The 14590-nt window shown below is 43.1% G+C and overlaps 1 protein-coding gene across 1 annotated transcript in view; it reads right to left on the bottom strand.

Annotated features, from left to right (window-relative positions):
- The window catches only part of LOC145392421 (cell adhesion molecule Dscam2-like), a 331196-nt gene extending 316912 nt beyond the window's left edge, over positions 1 to 14284 (bottom strand). The window contains exons 1-3 of the mRNA XM_080266830.1: positions 14263 to 14284; positions 13722 to 13866; positions 11483 to 11634 (exon numbers count right to left, since the gene is read on the bottom strand). Coding sequence (XP_080122956.1) covers positions 11483 to 11634; positions 13722 to 13866; positions 14263 to 14284 — 319 coding nt within the window. The remainder of the gene's footprint in view (positions 1 to 11482; positions 11635 to 13721; positions 13867 to 14262) is intronic.
- Between the last annotated feature and the right edge of the window lie 306 nt (positions 14285 to 14590).

Here is a 14590-nt window from a genome sequence, read left to right on the forward strand (position 1 = left end):
CGTTGCTCAACAGACATCCCTCTCACATCCAGCGCTCTCTTCACACTGTCCATCCATCCTATTCGTGGTCTCCCTCTCAGCCTTACACCTCTCACATCAGATCTAGTTATCTTATTCACCAATTGCTCATTATCCATTCTCTCCATATGCTCAAACCATCGCAACACCCTCTGCTTAACTCTACCAGCCATCTCCCGAACAACTCCAGTTCTCCTTCGCACTTCATCATTTTGCACTCAGTCCATACGTGTCACTCCACACATAGCCCTCAGACACCTCATCTCCATTACATTCAAAGTTTTTCTCTCTGCTACACCCATATTCCATGTTTCAGCCCCATATAACGCAGTCGGTACCACAACACCCTCATACAGCCTTCGTCTTACATCCATTCTAAGCGAACAACATCTAAACACTTTTTTCATTCCTCCCAGCACCTTACCTACTTCATTCATTCTAAACTTCACTTCTGCATTTATTCTTCCATCCACAGCATCATGTGACCTTAAATATTTAAAACACTCTACCTCCTCAAGCAACTCACCATTCAAAACTATATTCATCCCCCTACCATCTGCCAACCTCGAACACTTCATCACTTTACTCTTATTCTCATTTACTTTCAATTTCCTCCTTTCATACACCCTTCCAAACTTCTCTACCAACTCTCTCAATCTCCCCTTTGAATCAGCCACCAGTGCAGTATCATCTGCAAACAGCAGCTGCTTCAGATTCCACTTTCCACCATCAACATTCACCAGACTCAGACCTCCACCTAAAACTCTTGCATTCACCTCCCTTACAACACCATCCATATAAACATTAAACAACCAAGGCGACATCACACATCCCTGTCACAGCCCCACTTTCACGGGAAACCAATCGCTCACAGCATTTCCCACTCATACATACGCTCTACTATTTACATAAAAACTTTTCAACCCTTTTAGTAACCTACCATCAAGTCCATACAATCTTAAAACAGTCCACAAAGCCTCCCTATCAATTCTATCATACGCTTTCTCTAAATCCATGAATGCCCAAAACACATCCTTGCCTTTCGCTAAATACTTCTCACACACTTGTCTCACAGCGAACATCCGATCCACTCATCCCCTCCCTCTCCTAAAGCCACATTGAGCATCACCAATCATTCCCTCTGTATCCTCTCTAAGTCTCATAATTAACACTACCATACACTTTACCTACAACACTCAACAGACTCATACCCCTAAAGCTAGTAAATTCATACTTATCACCCTTGCCTTTATACAACGGGACCACACAAGCACTTGCCCAGTCAACTGGCACCATACCTTTCATAATGCATACATTCAACAATCTTACTAACCAGTCAACAATAGTCACCCCACCACCCTTCAGGCATTCCATAGCACACCCATCCATACCTGCAGCTTTCCCTGTTATCATCTCTTTTACTGCCTTCTCCACTTCCTCCTTCGTGATCAAAGAATCATTCAACTCTCCCAACACATTTATTCATTGCATCCTTCCATCTGCCACAATCTCAGCCACCCTTTCCTCCTCTACATTTAACAATCTTTCATAATACTCCACCCATCTCTTCCTTACTGCATCCATCTCAGTTAACATCCTTCCATCCTCTGCTTTTACTCGCTCTTCCTTCCCAGACTCTCCCTTTCTCACCCTTTTCACCTCCTTCCAGAACATTTTCTTATTCTGTTGAAAATTCTCAATCAGTCGCATACCCCACCTTTCATATTACCTAAGATAAAGTAAACCTACAAGATCTTGGCTTTACTAGGTAAATCATTGGTGGTAGGTGGGGGCGACCATCATCCACTCACTTGATGTAGTGCTGCCTACTTCTTCCTTAGCCTTTATCATTCTTTTTCTGTGCCTGCCCTCCTCTCTTCCTACCCATCTTTCCTATCACTTCTTATTGCTCTTCTTTCCTTTACAGGTGGCTTTGCATTGAGTGACAAGCCAAATGGTTTCCTGAATGCCAAGGAACCATTTACAATGCTGGGTGGTAACCATATAACCAACCCATACGTGCTCCCTATGTGTCAACAAGTGGGTTGGTGCAGGGTTAGTCCCCCTCCCTGTAAAACATATAACTCAATGTCAAATGGCCACCCCTTATGGGATTATGGCATCTGGCAATAGATAGATACATAGATAGATAGATTACCTGTTATCGCTTCTTAGGGGAGCAATGTCTTGTACTCGGGGTAACCCCGGATTTGGGCCACTCTTCGCTGCCCATCTCGCTTACAAGGAGTACAATTCGCATATTAATAAAAAATGCTACTAAAAAAAAAAAAAAAAAAGGTCCTTGCGTACAAGGGGAATCTCGTATTCGGATCTCGTGTACTATGGGGATGTACTACATACAGTATATATATATATATATATATATATATATATATATATATATATATATATATATACACACACACACACACACACACAATTCACGTGTATCTGGCACACGATCAGTTATTGAACTATCAAGTTAAAACAATGAAGTGCCACCAGCTTGACATGTTCCTCCTTATGTAATGCATATAATTAGATTGCGTCAGTTTCCCAGTCTCACAGCTTGCATACCTTACTTTCGTACTCGGTTCTTATATAATTTCACCTTCATGTCTTGCCACTCCGTCTACCACCTTCCATGTCCATTTTCCCTGCCACCTTCAAACTCCATCCGCCTATCACCATCAAACTCCACTCGCCTGCCACCATCAAACTCCACTCTGCCTACCACCATCAATTTCACCAACATAATTATATACTTTTTACTACATCATCTACACCTGTTCTCTCCATATGATTATATACCATTTAACCAATAAACCGGTGTGATGTACAGAAGACTGAAAACTAGCCGTAAACATAGAAGAGCCCAATGTGGCTGAGAACACTGTGAGTCGTGAGCCGTACACTTAAAGATATGGACACGGATGAATGGATCTACAAAGGAAGTAGACAGAACAAGTGCAAGGGGCCCAAAGGGATCACGAGCACTTGCTCCAGCGGAGGGCTCTCGTGTTTATGTGCTGTTCTAGTGTAACGTTGTCACTTGGATTTTTTGCAGCTAACCAATTGATCGTGTTATTTGCAGCTTGGGGAATGGAACCCAAGTTGTCCGAATGCAAGTCCAAAGTTACACACACAGACACACGGCTACTACTACAGTTTATTTTAGTTCTACCTCTGGGCAAAAAATTCTATGGAAATCCTATGCCGGGCTCCTGGAGCAGCGTTTTTGGGTCAAAATGTGATCTCTCATTAAATATAGTAAAAGTTTTTCAATCGTGATGGGACCAAGTTTTTTTTACAGCAGCGATTTTTTTGCGATTTTTGTGCCAATTTTGGTGCGATTTGAATGTGTAGTTTCGGCTGCCCAAAATACACAGACACACGGCTACTGCTATAGTATATTACAGTGGTTCTTAACCTTTTTTCTTGGCAACCCAAAATCCATTAGATTGTCTATATGGCGACCCAAACCCTTGTAAACTTACTCTGCACCAGAACTGAAACAAACATATGTGTCATATCATATGACTAAAACCAAAGTAATATTTCAGTATTTTATTGGTCAAAATAAATAAATTTCATTTTTATTATATGTACTTCCTAAGAACTAAAATATCAACACATTTTGGCAGGAAAAAATAAATCGAAGATCAGAAAATCAAAACAATTCATTCATGTTCATGATACACCTATTTACTCTGACCATTAAGGAGAGAGTCACAATTTTGGATGTTGTCTGAGACATAAAGTACTATAATCAGTGAGATCCCTGGCACTGAAAAGTTTCAATCAGCTTCTCAAACCGAGGTGATTTAGATGACAGACTGCATCTTTGGTCATGCTCTGGTTGTAGACGGTTTCCGTACTTTATGAGTGCAGAAACTCCTGTCTCACACAGATGAGTTGTAGCAAAAGGAAGGAGTGCTTTCAGGGCTTCACCTCCAAGAATTTTCTTTTCTTTGTAAACTCTGATCCAGAATGAGCTCAGTGATTCGTTTTGTTTCCTGAAGTCATTGTCACGAATCAATTCGCGACATTTCCTTTTTGTGAGAAGCCACGAACTATTAGTGGAAAACTCACTGTGTATCGCTCAGTTAACCGTTTCTCTCTCCATTTCGGGGTATACTTTTCAAATCATTCGTCACCGTTTTCAGGGGTGACCGATTTGATGCACGTCACTAAGTGTGCTACTGAGCGATACTATTGTTTCTTTATCGTTCACCTCTGCTTGCCTAAACCGTTAGCCACGCCTTCTGGTAGCTTGTGCGTCCTGCCTGTACATTATTTGAATTCAGTCTTGTGTTTGCTGTGGCGGAGAAAGGTTCTGTGCTCAGAAGTGGAGAGGTCAGCTAGCACCCCAAGCTCCACTAGTTCAGTAATCCCAGTACTCCCACCTTAGTGGTGATACATAGCATTCATCGACTGGTATTTCTTTTGTGTATTTTGTAGTTTTAAGAGCTTAGTTAAGGTGGTTTTCCCTAGGCGTAAGTATTTAGCTATTGCGTGAGTGAGTGAGTGCGTCTCATTTAATTGATTTGAATTGTAACGTTAAATTTATTTTTTGTGATTAATAAATTTAACAGTTCCTTTCTTGAGCTTAATGTAAGTAAACTCTTGTTTCATTTCTCCATAATTAAGCTTATTTCCCATATAGCTCCTAGCTTGCATAAACGTTTGCTTTCATAACTGGTACTTAGACCAGTCTTGTTGTATTAACTTAAAATCCGTTGTGCCAGGAGTTAATGCATCAGCAAGAACCTGATGTTATTATTATTAGTATTAGTTATTTATTGTCAGGGGTGATGTAACTTTCTCCAGAGGCTAACAGTACAGTAATTCAGCAATTGTGAGTAATTAGTCTCTGCTGTGTACTGTTGAGAAAGTTTATAAATTCTCGTTCTCAGAGAATCGTGCTAAGCCAGCGTAAAGTAATCGTTGCTTGATGTAGCAAGACAATCATTGTCTCTGCTCTTCAATATTATTGAATATTATTATCAATTTAAATAATATTTAAGCATTTATAGCAAAATTACCCTGATATTATAAAAACCCGTGACAATTGGCGACCTCGCCAGGATATTAACTCCTAGCTCTAAAGCTATTCACGAGATAGTGCTCACTCATTCATATTTAGGTATTTATCATTAAAGTTTATAGACACAAGTTTACTGGTGTTTACCGTTAATTTAGCAAGTGAATTTTTGCTTTATTAATCAATAGAGTACTTAACTCTAGTTTATTCTTGGTAACGCCAGACGATTTTATTCGCTCCTGGGAAGTCGCCGTACCCATTGTGTTTATTATTGAGTCTTCCCAGTCATTTACATTTTTTATTTATTCTTTGCCAGTTAACTGGATAAGACTGGTCACCACTAGCTTGTGTCTGTACTCTTTACTTGTGTTTATTAGTATTCGTCGCTAAGCAGTCAGTACTCAATTTCGGTTTTGCTTAATAAATTAGCGAAATGGCTACTACTGTATTTTTACAGGAAGCCAAAGAAATGGGTCTTTCGGACCCAACCGAAATTAAAGAGTATATACTCTCACGGCATAATCAGGAGCAGCAGCGCGAGAATGATGCCCGTGAAGAGCGTAAGATTCAGCGCGAATACGAGCGAGAACAGCGCGAACACGAGCAGAAACAACGCGAGCTCGAGTTAGAAAAAGAGCGACAACAGCGCGAACACGAGCGAGAACAGCGCGAATACGAGCGTGAACAACGCGAGCGAGAACGAGAGCACGAACGTGCCGAACGTGAGGCACGTGAAAAACACGAATATGAAATGATGAAGCTCAAGCGAGATTCCTTGGCTTCAGATACATCTGGTGCAGTTGGTCCAAGCTCCACGAGCGTTCTTCCTGCACATGTCCTGGCGACCCCATGCATCAAGCTTCCTTCATACAAGGAAAGCGAGCGAATCGAGCCGTACATAGCTCGTTTTGAGGACATGGCAGACATGTATCAACTGGATGAGGCAGCTAAGCGGATCCAATTTCTTAGTTTATTTGAGGGCCCTGCCCTCGATATTCTCCACAGAATTCGTGGAGACAATCTCACATATGAGATGATGAAAGCTGCACTCATTAAGGCGTATGGTCTCACAGTAGACGACGCCAAAGTTCAGTTCATGCGAGCTCGTCTCCAAGACAAGGAGACAGTTGTTCAGTTCCTTGATCGTCTCACAGCTTACTTAAATGAGTGGATGGAGAAAGATGAAACTCCTTCCACGCGTGAGGGGATAATTGACCTTATGCTGCGTACACAGCTAGAGAGGTCGTGGCCTGCTGAGCTCATAGCACAGCTTAAGATCTGCCAGGTGAAAGATGCCAGCCAAATGGCAGAGAAGGCTGACGCATTCTTTACTGCATACGGGTATCAAGCTCGTAAGCAAAACACCTGGAGCAGAAAAGATACTGCCAAGTCTGGGAAGCCGTCTCAGACTGAATCCCAGCACCAAGGCCGTTCTCAGAGTAATGGTCAAGGTCCAAGCAAACCGCAGTGGAAGGACCAGGGGCAAAACACTCAGAAACCTGAGTGGAAGAGGTACAACAAGTACCCTAACCAGCAGCAGTATCAGCCACGCAACCGACCGTCGGGACAAACTTTTTCACCACCAGCTCAAAAGAGGCAGGAAGCGAATGCAGCCTTCATTCCTCAGCAGCAGCATGGTGGCCACGTCCCTACCAGTGTGGGTACTTCCCCACAGTTCACTAGTCCTACAGTGACAGTGAACCCCCCTCCACAGATGGCCAATGTTCCATCTTCTCAAGTATATAATTCTCAAGGCACAATGTTCGCCACATCAATTCAGCAGCCTCATGAGTGGCTAGCTGCTTCCTCCACAGGCCCTCCCACAGGTGACAGTACCTTCCTGGTTCAGCCAGGGTTTGTGGGAGACATTCCTGTGAAGGTCCTGAGAGACAATGGTTCCTCAGGTTGCTCTGTCAAGCAGAGTCTAGTTCGGCCTGAGCAGTATACAGGTCGACAGATCCATGCAAAGCTTATTGATGGATCAGTGAGATTGTTCCCTGAGGCATGTATCCAGGTGGCATCTCCATTTTATACTGGTACGACACTTGCGGTTGTCATGCCAGAGCCTCTATTTGACTTTATAGTAGGCAATATTAATGGAGTCAAGGATAGTTGCTCCAATGACGCTACTCAGACTTCGGCTGCTGCGGTAACACGAGCCATGACTGAGGCTCCAGACTGTGTCACCCCAGTGATCATTGAATCGCCGCAAGATCTGATGTGTAGTCAACTTGTTGTACAAGAACAACATTCTGACCCGACACTTGCTACCGTGCGGAACAAACAAAAGGGTCGAGTGATTAAGTATTCACGGGGAGGTCGAGCCAAGTTCCTTCGTAAACAAGGACGGCTCTACCGTGAGTCACGAACACCCGAGGGCGAGGTTCGACTGCAGTTTGTCGTTCCCGCCAAGTACCGCCTAGCAGTGTTACAATGGGGTCATTGTTCAGCCTCAGGAGGTCACGTGGGCAAAAGGAAGACCCAGGGCCGTATCCGAGCTGACTTTTTCTGGCCAGGGATGGGACGGGACATAAATAGTTTTGTCCGTTCATGCAGTGTGTGCCAAAGTATCACCACTAATCAGGGACATGCCCTTCTTGTGCCATTTGTAACCACACCTGTAATCTCTGAGTCAGTTGAGAGACAGGGTAGTGGTGAAGTGGGTGCAGACCTGACGTCTCGCCCATTGGCCCCACAGGACACATTATGTCCAGGGCCTGTACATACATATTATGTACCGTAAGTTAAGGGGGAAGTTGAGAGGCGACTCGAGGCTATGGAAGACCAGAGTTTGCACAAGGATCCTCAGCTCCCCGATACTAATATAAGTACTGTAGGTTAAGGGGGAAGTTTGAGAGAGAACTCCGCAGAGGCGACTCGAGGCTATGGAAGACCCGAGTTTGCACAAGGATTCTGAGCTCACTGATACTAATATAAGTACTGTAGGTTAAGGGGGAAGTTCGACAGAGAACTCCGCAGAGGCGACTTGAGGCTATGGAAGACCCAAGTTTGCACAAGGATTCTCAGCTTCCCGATATTAATATAAGAACTGTAGGTTAAGGCACAGGTTGAGGACCCGTGTGCAGTTCGAGGCTATGGAAGACCCGAGTTTGCACAAGGATTCTCAACGTGTCAAAACTAATTGTGTGCTATAATTAATGGCGACCTCGAATGTACGAAGCTTGGCTGTCACTCGTATTTTTCAGCCAGAGCGTACTTTTCGTAGCATGTACTGATTGCTAGGCAGAGAGAGTAATTGTAACTTAATAAGAATTTTGTCTCATTGACACTTTTGATGCTCCACCTCAATTGGTTTTGCAGGTTCAGCAATGGGTGTAGCAGTTTTGCTGTGCGGGCCAGCTGATCGTCTGCCGCACGCTGCCGCCTCTTCTCCTCTGCCTTCATCGTCGCCATATTATTTACTATGTCATTTTACATGTAGGTACAGTTACACTACAACTGTCACACCTACACCGTGTATTACATACACCACGCTACACAACAATTAGTTGTCAGTGTAAATGTAGCGAATTTTCGCTCAGTTTGACCTGAGTACAGGATTTTCACCGTCGTCACGGAGTTTTTCCCTCAAGCTTGCTTCTATTAACGTAAATACGAGGTATTTTCACTCACTGGCGACTGCGATTTTCTCCTGTAGCAGGATAGCACACACACCACAGTGTGAATCTTGTGTGACTGAGTTAGGATTTATATGTATGTATATTGAAATCATTCTTCTGAAGGAAGATTTAATTTTCATGGGGCGTAATGTCACGAATCAATTCGCGACATTTCCTTTTTGTGAGAAGCCACGAACTATTAGTGGAAAACTCAGTGTATCGCTCAGTTAACCGTTTCTCTCTCCATTTCGGGGTATACTTTTCAAATCATTCGTCACCGTTTTCAGGGGTGACCGATTTGATGCACGTCACTAAGTGCGCTACTGAGCGATACTATTGTTTCTTTATCGTTCACCTCTGCTTGCCTAAACCGTTAGCCATGCCTTCTGGTAGCTTGTGCGTCCTGCCTGTACATTATTTGAATTCAGTCTTGTGTTTGCTGTGGCGGAGAAAGGTTCTGTGCTCAGAAGTGGAGAGGTCAGCTAGCACCCCAAGCTCCACTAGTTCAGTAATCCCAGTACTCCCACCTTAGTGGTGATACATAGCATTCATCGACTGGTATTTCTTTTGTGTATTTTGTAGTTTTAAGAGCTTAGTTAAGGTGGTTTTCCCTAGGCGTAAGTATTTAGCTATTGCATGAGTGAGTGAGTGCGTCTCATTTAATTGATTTGAATTGTAATGTTAAATTTATTTTTTGTGATTAATAAATTTAACAGTTCCTTTCTTGAGCTTAATGTAAGTAAACTCTTGTTTCATTTCTCCATAATTAAGCTTATTTCCCATATAGCTCCTAGCTTGCATAAACGTTTGCTTTCATAACTGGTACTTAGACCAGTCTTGTTGTATTAACTTAAAATCCGTTGTGCCAGGAGTTAATGCATCAGCAAGAACCTGATGTTATTATTATTAGTATTAGTTATTTATTGTCAGGGGTGATGTAACTTTCTCCAGAGGCTAACAGTACAGTAATTCAGCAATTGTGAGTAATTAGTCTCTGCTGTGTACTGTTGAGAAAGTTTATAAATTCTCGTTCTCAGAGAATCGTGCTAAGCCAGCGTAAAGTAATCGTTGCTTGATGTAGCAAGACAATCATTGTCTCTGCTCTTCAATATTATTGAATATTATTATCAATTTAAATAATATTTAAGCATTTATAGCAAAATTACCCTGATATTATAAAAACCCGTGACAGTCATAACGAAGTGTTTCATCATTCTGAACCTCGATGAGCTGCTCCTGGAGGTAGCTGATGTTCGAAATCTCGTCAGGTCAGTCTTCAGCTTCAATTCTGAAGGGATTTCTTACCCAGGCATATTTCATCACATTCTCAGGAATGTAGTGAAAAACTTTTCGATTAGTCTGGAGATATGTTCCACAATGATGCTTTGGATCTGGGTGAGAGAAAATTTTTCGTTTTCTAGAAATTCACTCAAAGATGGAACGACGCAGTCTTCCCAGTCTCAGTTTTACTCTTCCACAGCTTCATTTTGCCATTGAATGCAGTTACCTTCTCTGACAGCCCAACTAATGTCTGATTGTGACCTTGCATTGAAATGTTCAAGGCGTTAATCTCAGCAAAGATATCTGCAAGATAAGCCATTTGCATCACCTACTTTGAATCAGAGAATCTTTGGGGCCAGTGAATGATTCTTTTTGCTAGAAATATCTCAGTCTCATTCCGCATTTCAGGCAACCGTTGGAGCACCCTTCCTCGTGGCAGCCACCTAACCTCAGAGTGGTACAACACGTGTACATGTTCTGAACCAAAATCAAAACACATCCGACTGGTGATCCTGGAGGGCACAGCCCTAGATTAATGAAATTGACTACCTGGATGGCTTCCTGCATCACTTTCTGTAACTCAGGTGACAACCCCTGAGAAGCAAGATTCTCACGTTGAAATAGACAGTGAACAATCAGCACGAATGGATTTTCTTCTTTAACTCTAGCAATGAAGCCATGACGTACTCTCAGCATTGCTGGTGCACAATCACAACAGACATAAAACACTGATTCCAATGAAGCCCTTCTTCCTTGAAGAATGAGTCCACAGTACTGAAAATATCTTCTCTGGTTGCGGTTGTGTGTAATGGCCGACAGAACAGATATTCCTCTTCCATGTCTTCTGGACCTCGGTACCGTACGTAAGCCATGAGCTGGGCATCATTACTCCGAAATGAAAACGGTTAAGTTTTAAAATATAAAATGTACAGTACCGGTACTCTACTCCCAGTTGTGTGCAGGGTAATAATCTTTTTTTAAGCCAAATGCAGTCGCCTACTGTAGGAGAGAGAGAGAGAGAGAGAGAGAGAGAGAGAGAGAGAGAGAGAGAGAGAGAATGTAAAGTGTGAAGTATTGACAAGTACGGTAATATGTTAAAAAGTAATAGTATACAACATTAATAATAGAAATATATTTGTCTCTTGGTGACCCACTCCAAATGGCTTGGCGACCCAAATTTGGGTCACGACCCATAGGTTAAGAACCACTGGTATATTAGAAGGGACGGAGTGCGCAGTGATAGAAACACAGTAGGCACAGTGTGGGAAGGAGTGGACGTAGAAACAAGCTTAATTCGTAAAGCAATACAAACTGACCATATACATCAAGAGGAGCCGAATAAGACTGAGCCGTGTGCTGGAAGCTGTCCAAGTGAAGATGCTGACAGGGATAAACAGATACAGAAAGGAAGCAGGCACAGAAAGGACATAAGTGGGCATGGACAGAAATAAGGTAGGCACAGAAAGTGACAGAGTGGGCACAGAAACAGATATGATATACAAAACATCACAAGACTGACCATAAACATTGAGAGGTGCCGATTGAGACTGTGAGCCGTGGGCGTTGTGGGCCGTGCACGTGTACACTCCACCCTCCCTCACAGTGACGTCACTCAGGTTCACGTGACTCACTACTTCACCCAGAGCTGTTTGGAAGCTGTCCACGCTTGTCCTGGCGTAAGAGGTAAGGGGGTGAGTAAGTACAAGGGAGATGAGTAACGCTCGTGATGATTATTTACAGCAACATATTCACAGATGCACAGAAAACTGAAAACTAGCCGTAAACATAGTGAAACGATGGTGAGTAATGAAATGATGGTTAGTTATATAATGGTAAGCTGTTGTATTAGGGATGAGTACGAGGGAATGAAATAGATATGATGAGTAATTACAGTATCTCATGACGATTATTTGTAGCATCTCAAATAAGTTGAGTGGCGAAGTGCTGAATGAGAAGATAAGTAAGGTAGGCTTTCTGTTTTATGAAGGCAGTTTGGGTGGGGCCTCCTAAGACCTCACACCGCTAGCTCTATTGCCACATCGCCGCCACACACGTGCTCCTCTCCCCCCCCCCTCTCTCTCTCTCTCTCTCTTATATTTATATTTATATTAACTACTTTTGTTTTTATTTTCTTTATTTTTTTTCTCTTGTTTTGAATTTTGATGGGCAAGCTTCCATGGCGGGAGACTGATCGAGCATGACCCTCACACACAAGGCTATCTCCCGTGTCACTCCACTTGACAACGTCGCAAAAGCAACGTTGACAAGTCTTACCGGATTTATACTATACTCATTTTTTTAATTACATCTATTCAGAGCATTTAAAATTCATTTATAAGTAGGTACTAACTTAAAATAGGAGAGAGAGAGAGAGAGAGAGAGAGAGAGAGAGAGAGAGAGAGAGAGAGAGAGAGAGAAAGAGAGGCGAGCAGGCGTAATTTTTTTTTTTTTTTTTTTTATGTGACCGACTCTGGGCATAGGCTTCACAGCCTGATTTCAAGGCCCAGTAGTCCTCCTATGTACCGCACACCTCTACATGTCACCACTTCGGCGCTAACACCCATCGTCCATACTGAATACATGCTAGGGCCGTCTCATATAGGACTGATGTATTGGTATTAGCGGGGGTATTTTTACGACATGTCGGCGGGTCTTCTTACACTTGTGGCGGCGGTGATGTGGCAACAGAGCTAGTGGTGTGAGGTCTTAGGCTGCCCCAACCTAACTGCCTTCATAAAATAGAACGACTATAGTGAGTAAAGTGGTTGGTGAGTAAGGGTGTGTAAGACTCCGGTGAAAAATTAGCATGAGATAATTATTTGCAGCATCGTATACAGTAAATACTGACTCACCACCCTATATTTACCACACCTTTCATACGACCCCCTACTCACCACCCCTCTTTCAATATAGTCTTTGTCGAGCAGACCCATCAACCACATGCAAGTAATCCTCCTGCAGGGCCGACCCATGCACCGATGTTCCCTTATAGTGAACAACTGCTCGCCACAGCAATATGAGGGAAAGGGTATGGAGGTTTGGTTTCTGGATGAACGATGCATTTGCGTCTCTCCAATCATTTAACAAGGGCCCCGTAGTAGGCTCCATATCATCTCATTTTGGGGCTATATGATAACCGCCCTGCATTGAAAATGGTTTCCTTGGTTACCTAGACCGATAAAACTTGTCACTATGTGCAGAATTACCTCAAGAAGTAGTAGGCATCACTGCATCAGGTGAGTGGACGATGGTCACTACCTCCTATTACTGATTCATGTCAGTGATGTGGTGGAAAGTGAAGCAGTAATGAATCAAGGGGAATTTGCCAATAACAGCTTTTACACTCGGATTCGAGTTGGCACTGAAGGCTTCCTAGAACATTTTCCTCCGTGGTTTATTTTGCATATTACACCTTAACATTCTGGTGCATGTTCCTTATATCATATTAATAACGACATGGTGTGCATCAGTGACAATACTGGTCAATCTGTTGTCAGATGCCGTAATTTCGAAATGGGTGGGCACAAACGAATCACCTCCATGTCATTTTATCCTCCACCAATTGGCTGACCTCACTCCAACTCACACTCCCCTCACTCTTAGAGTACACAGGTACCCTCTCCACCTCTTATCATCCAAGAATTTCTCCTTCCTTTCCCCATTCCCCCGGCCTCTGTCTCATTAATGCACGTTCCCAGTGGTAGGGCAGACGCAGTAAGAAATTTCCACTTAGAACAGGACCCTTACTCATGACATACTTGTGGGACGGCAGGAGGGGTCGATGATCCCTGGTCCAAGTGATGGTAGGTGTGGGAGAGCCAGCAGCCGAGCATTTGAGGGATACAGGAGCCCCAGGGGATACCGTCTGTTCGATGGGCGTGTACCGTAGCTGGGGGGCTGACTCTGGGGGAAGGAGGCAAAGAATGTGACTGAGAAAATATGAGAGAAAATGCCAAAGAGGGGAGAGTGTAAATGAATGTGCGAGGTGTATGATCATCACAGGTGGGGAAGGGAGGGAGGGAGGAAAGGAGAGGTGAAAAATGTAGGCATAAGATAATGTAGTATGGACGTAAGAGAGAGTTAGTATGTCAGAAAATGAGAGAGGAATGTAGGAAGTACCATGAAGATAGTAAGAAATTGAGAAAAAAGGATACACGATGCAGAATAAAAAGATGAAAAGCTTGAAAGGCTGGGAGAGAGGCGTAGGGATGAAAGTGTGAGATGGATGTGAGAAAGGTACGTGAAATGTAAGTGGCAGTAAGTAAGAAATTGATTGTGAGGTGCAGAATCTAAGAGAACTATTTCTGAGAGAGGAAGACATGATGGTGACAAAGACGAGGTGACAAAGTGTAATACAGGGGGGAAAGAATGTGAGAAAGGAAAGAATGTGATAAAGGGGAGAAAGAATGTGAAAGAGAGAAAGTTAGAGAGTGAGAAGATCATATAAGAGGGAAGAGAGCATGTAAAATAGGAGGAGATAAAATGTGAAAGTAGAGTCATGGGTGAGAAGGAAGAATATGCGAGACAGGGGGGAGAGAGAAAATGTTACAGAGGGGATTGAGAATGTAAGATGTGAGAAAGAAGATGAGGGAAGGGGTTGTATGACAGGAGAGTGTGTAAGGGCGTA

The sequence above is a fragment of the Coenobita brevimanus genome, chromosome 22 (genome assembly GCF_032717465.1).
Source record: "Coenobita brevimanus isolate Jiangsu-jjx chromosome 22, ASM3271746v2, whole genome shotgun sequence".
NCBI lineage: Eukaryota > Metazoa > Arthropoda > Malacostraca > Decapoda > Coenobitidae > Coenobita > Coenobita brevimanus.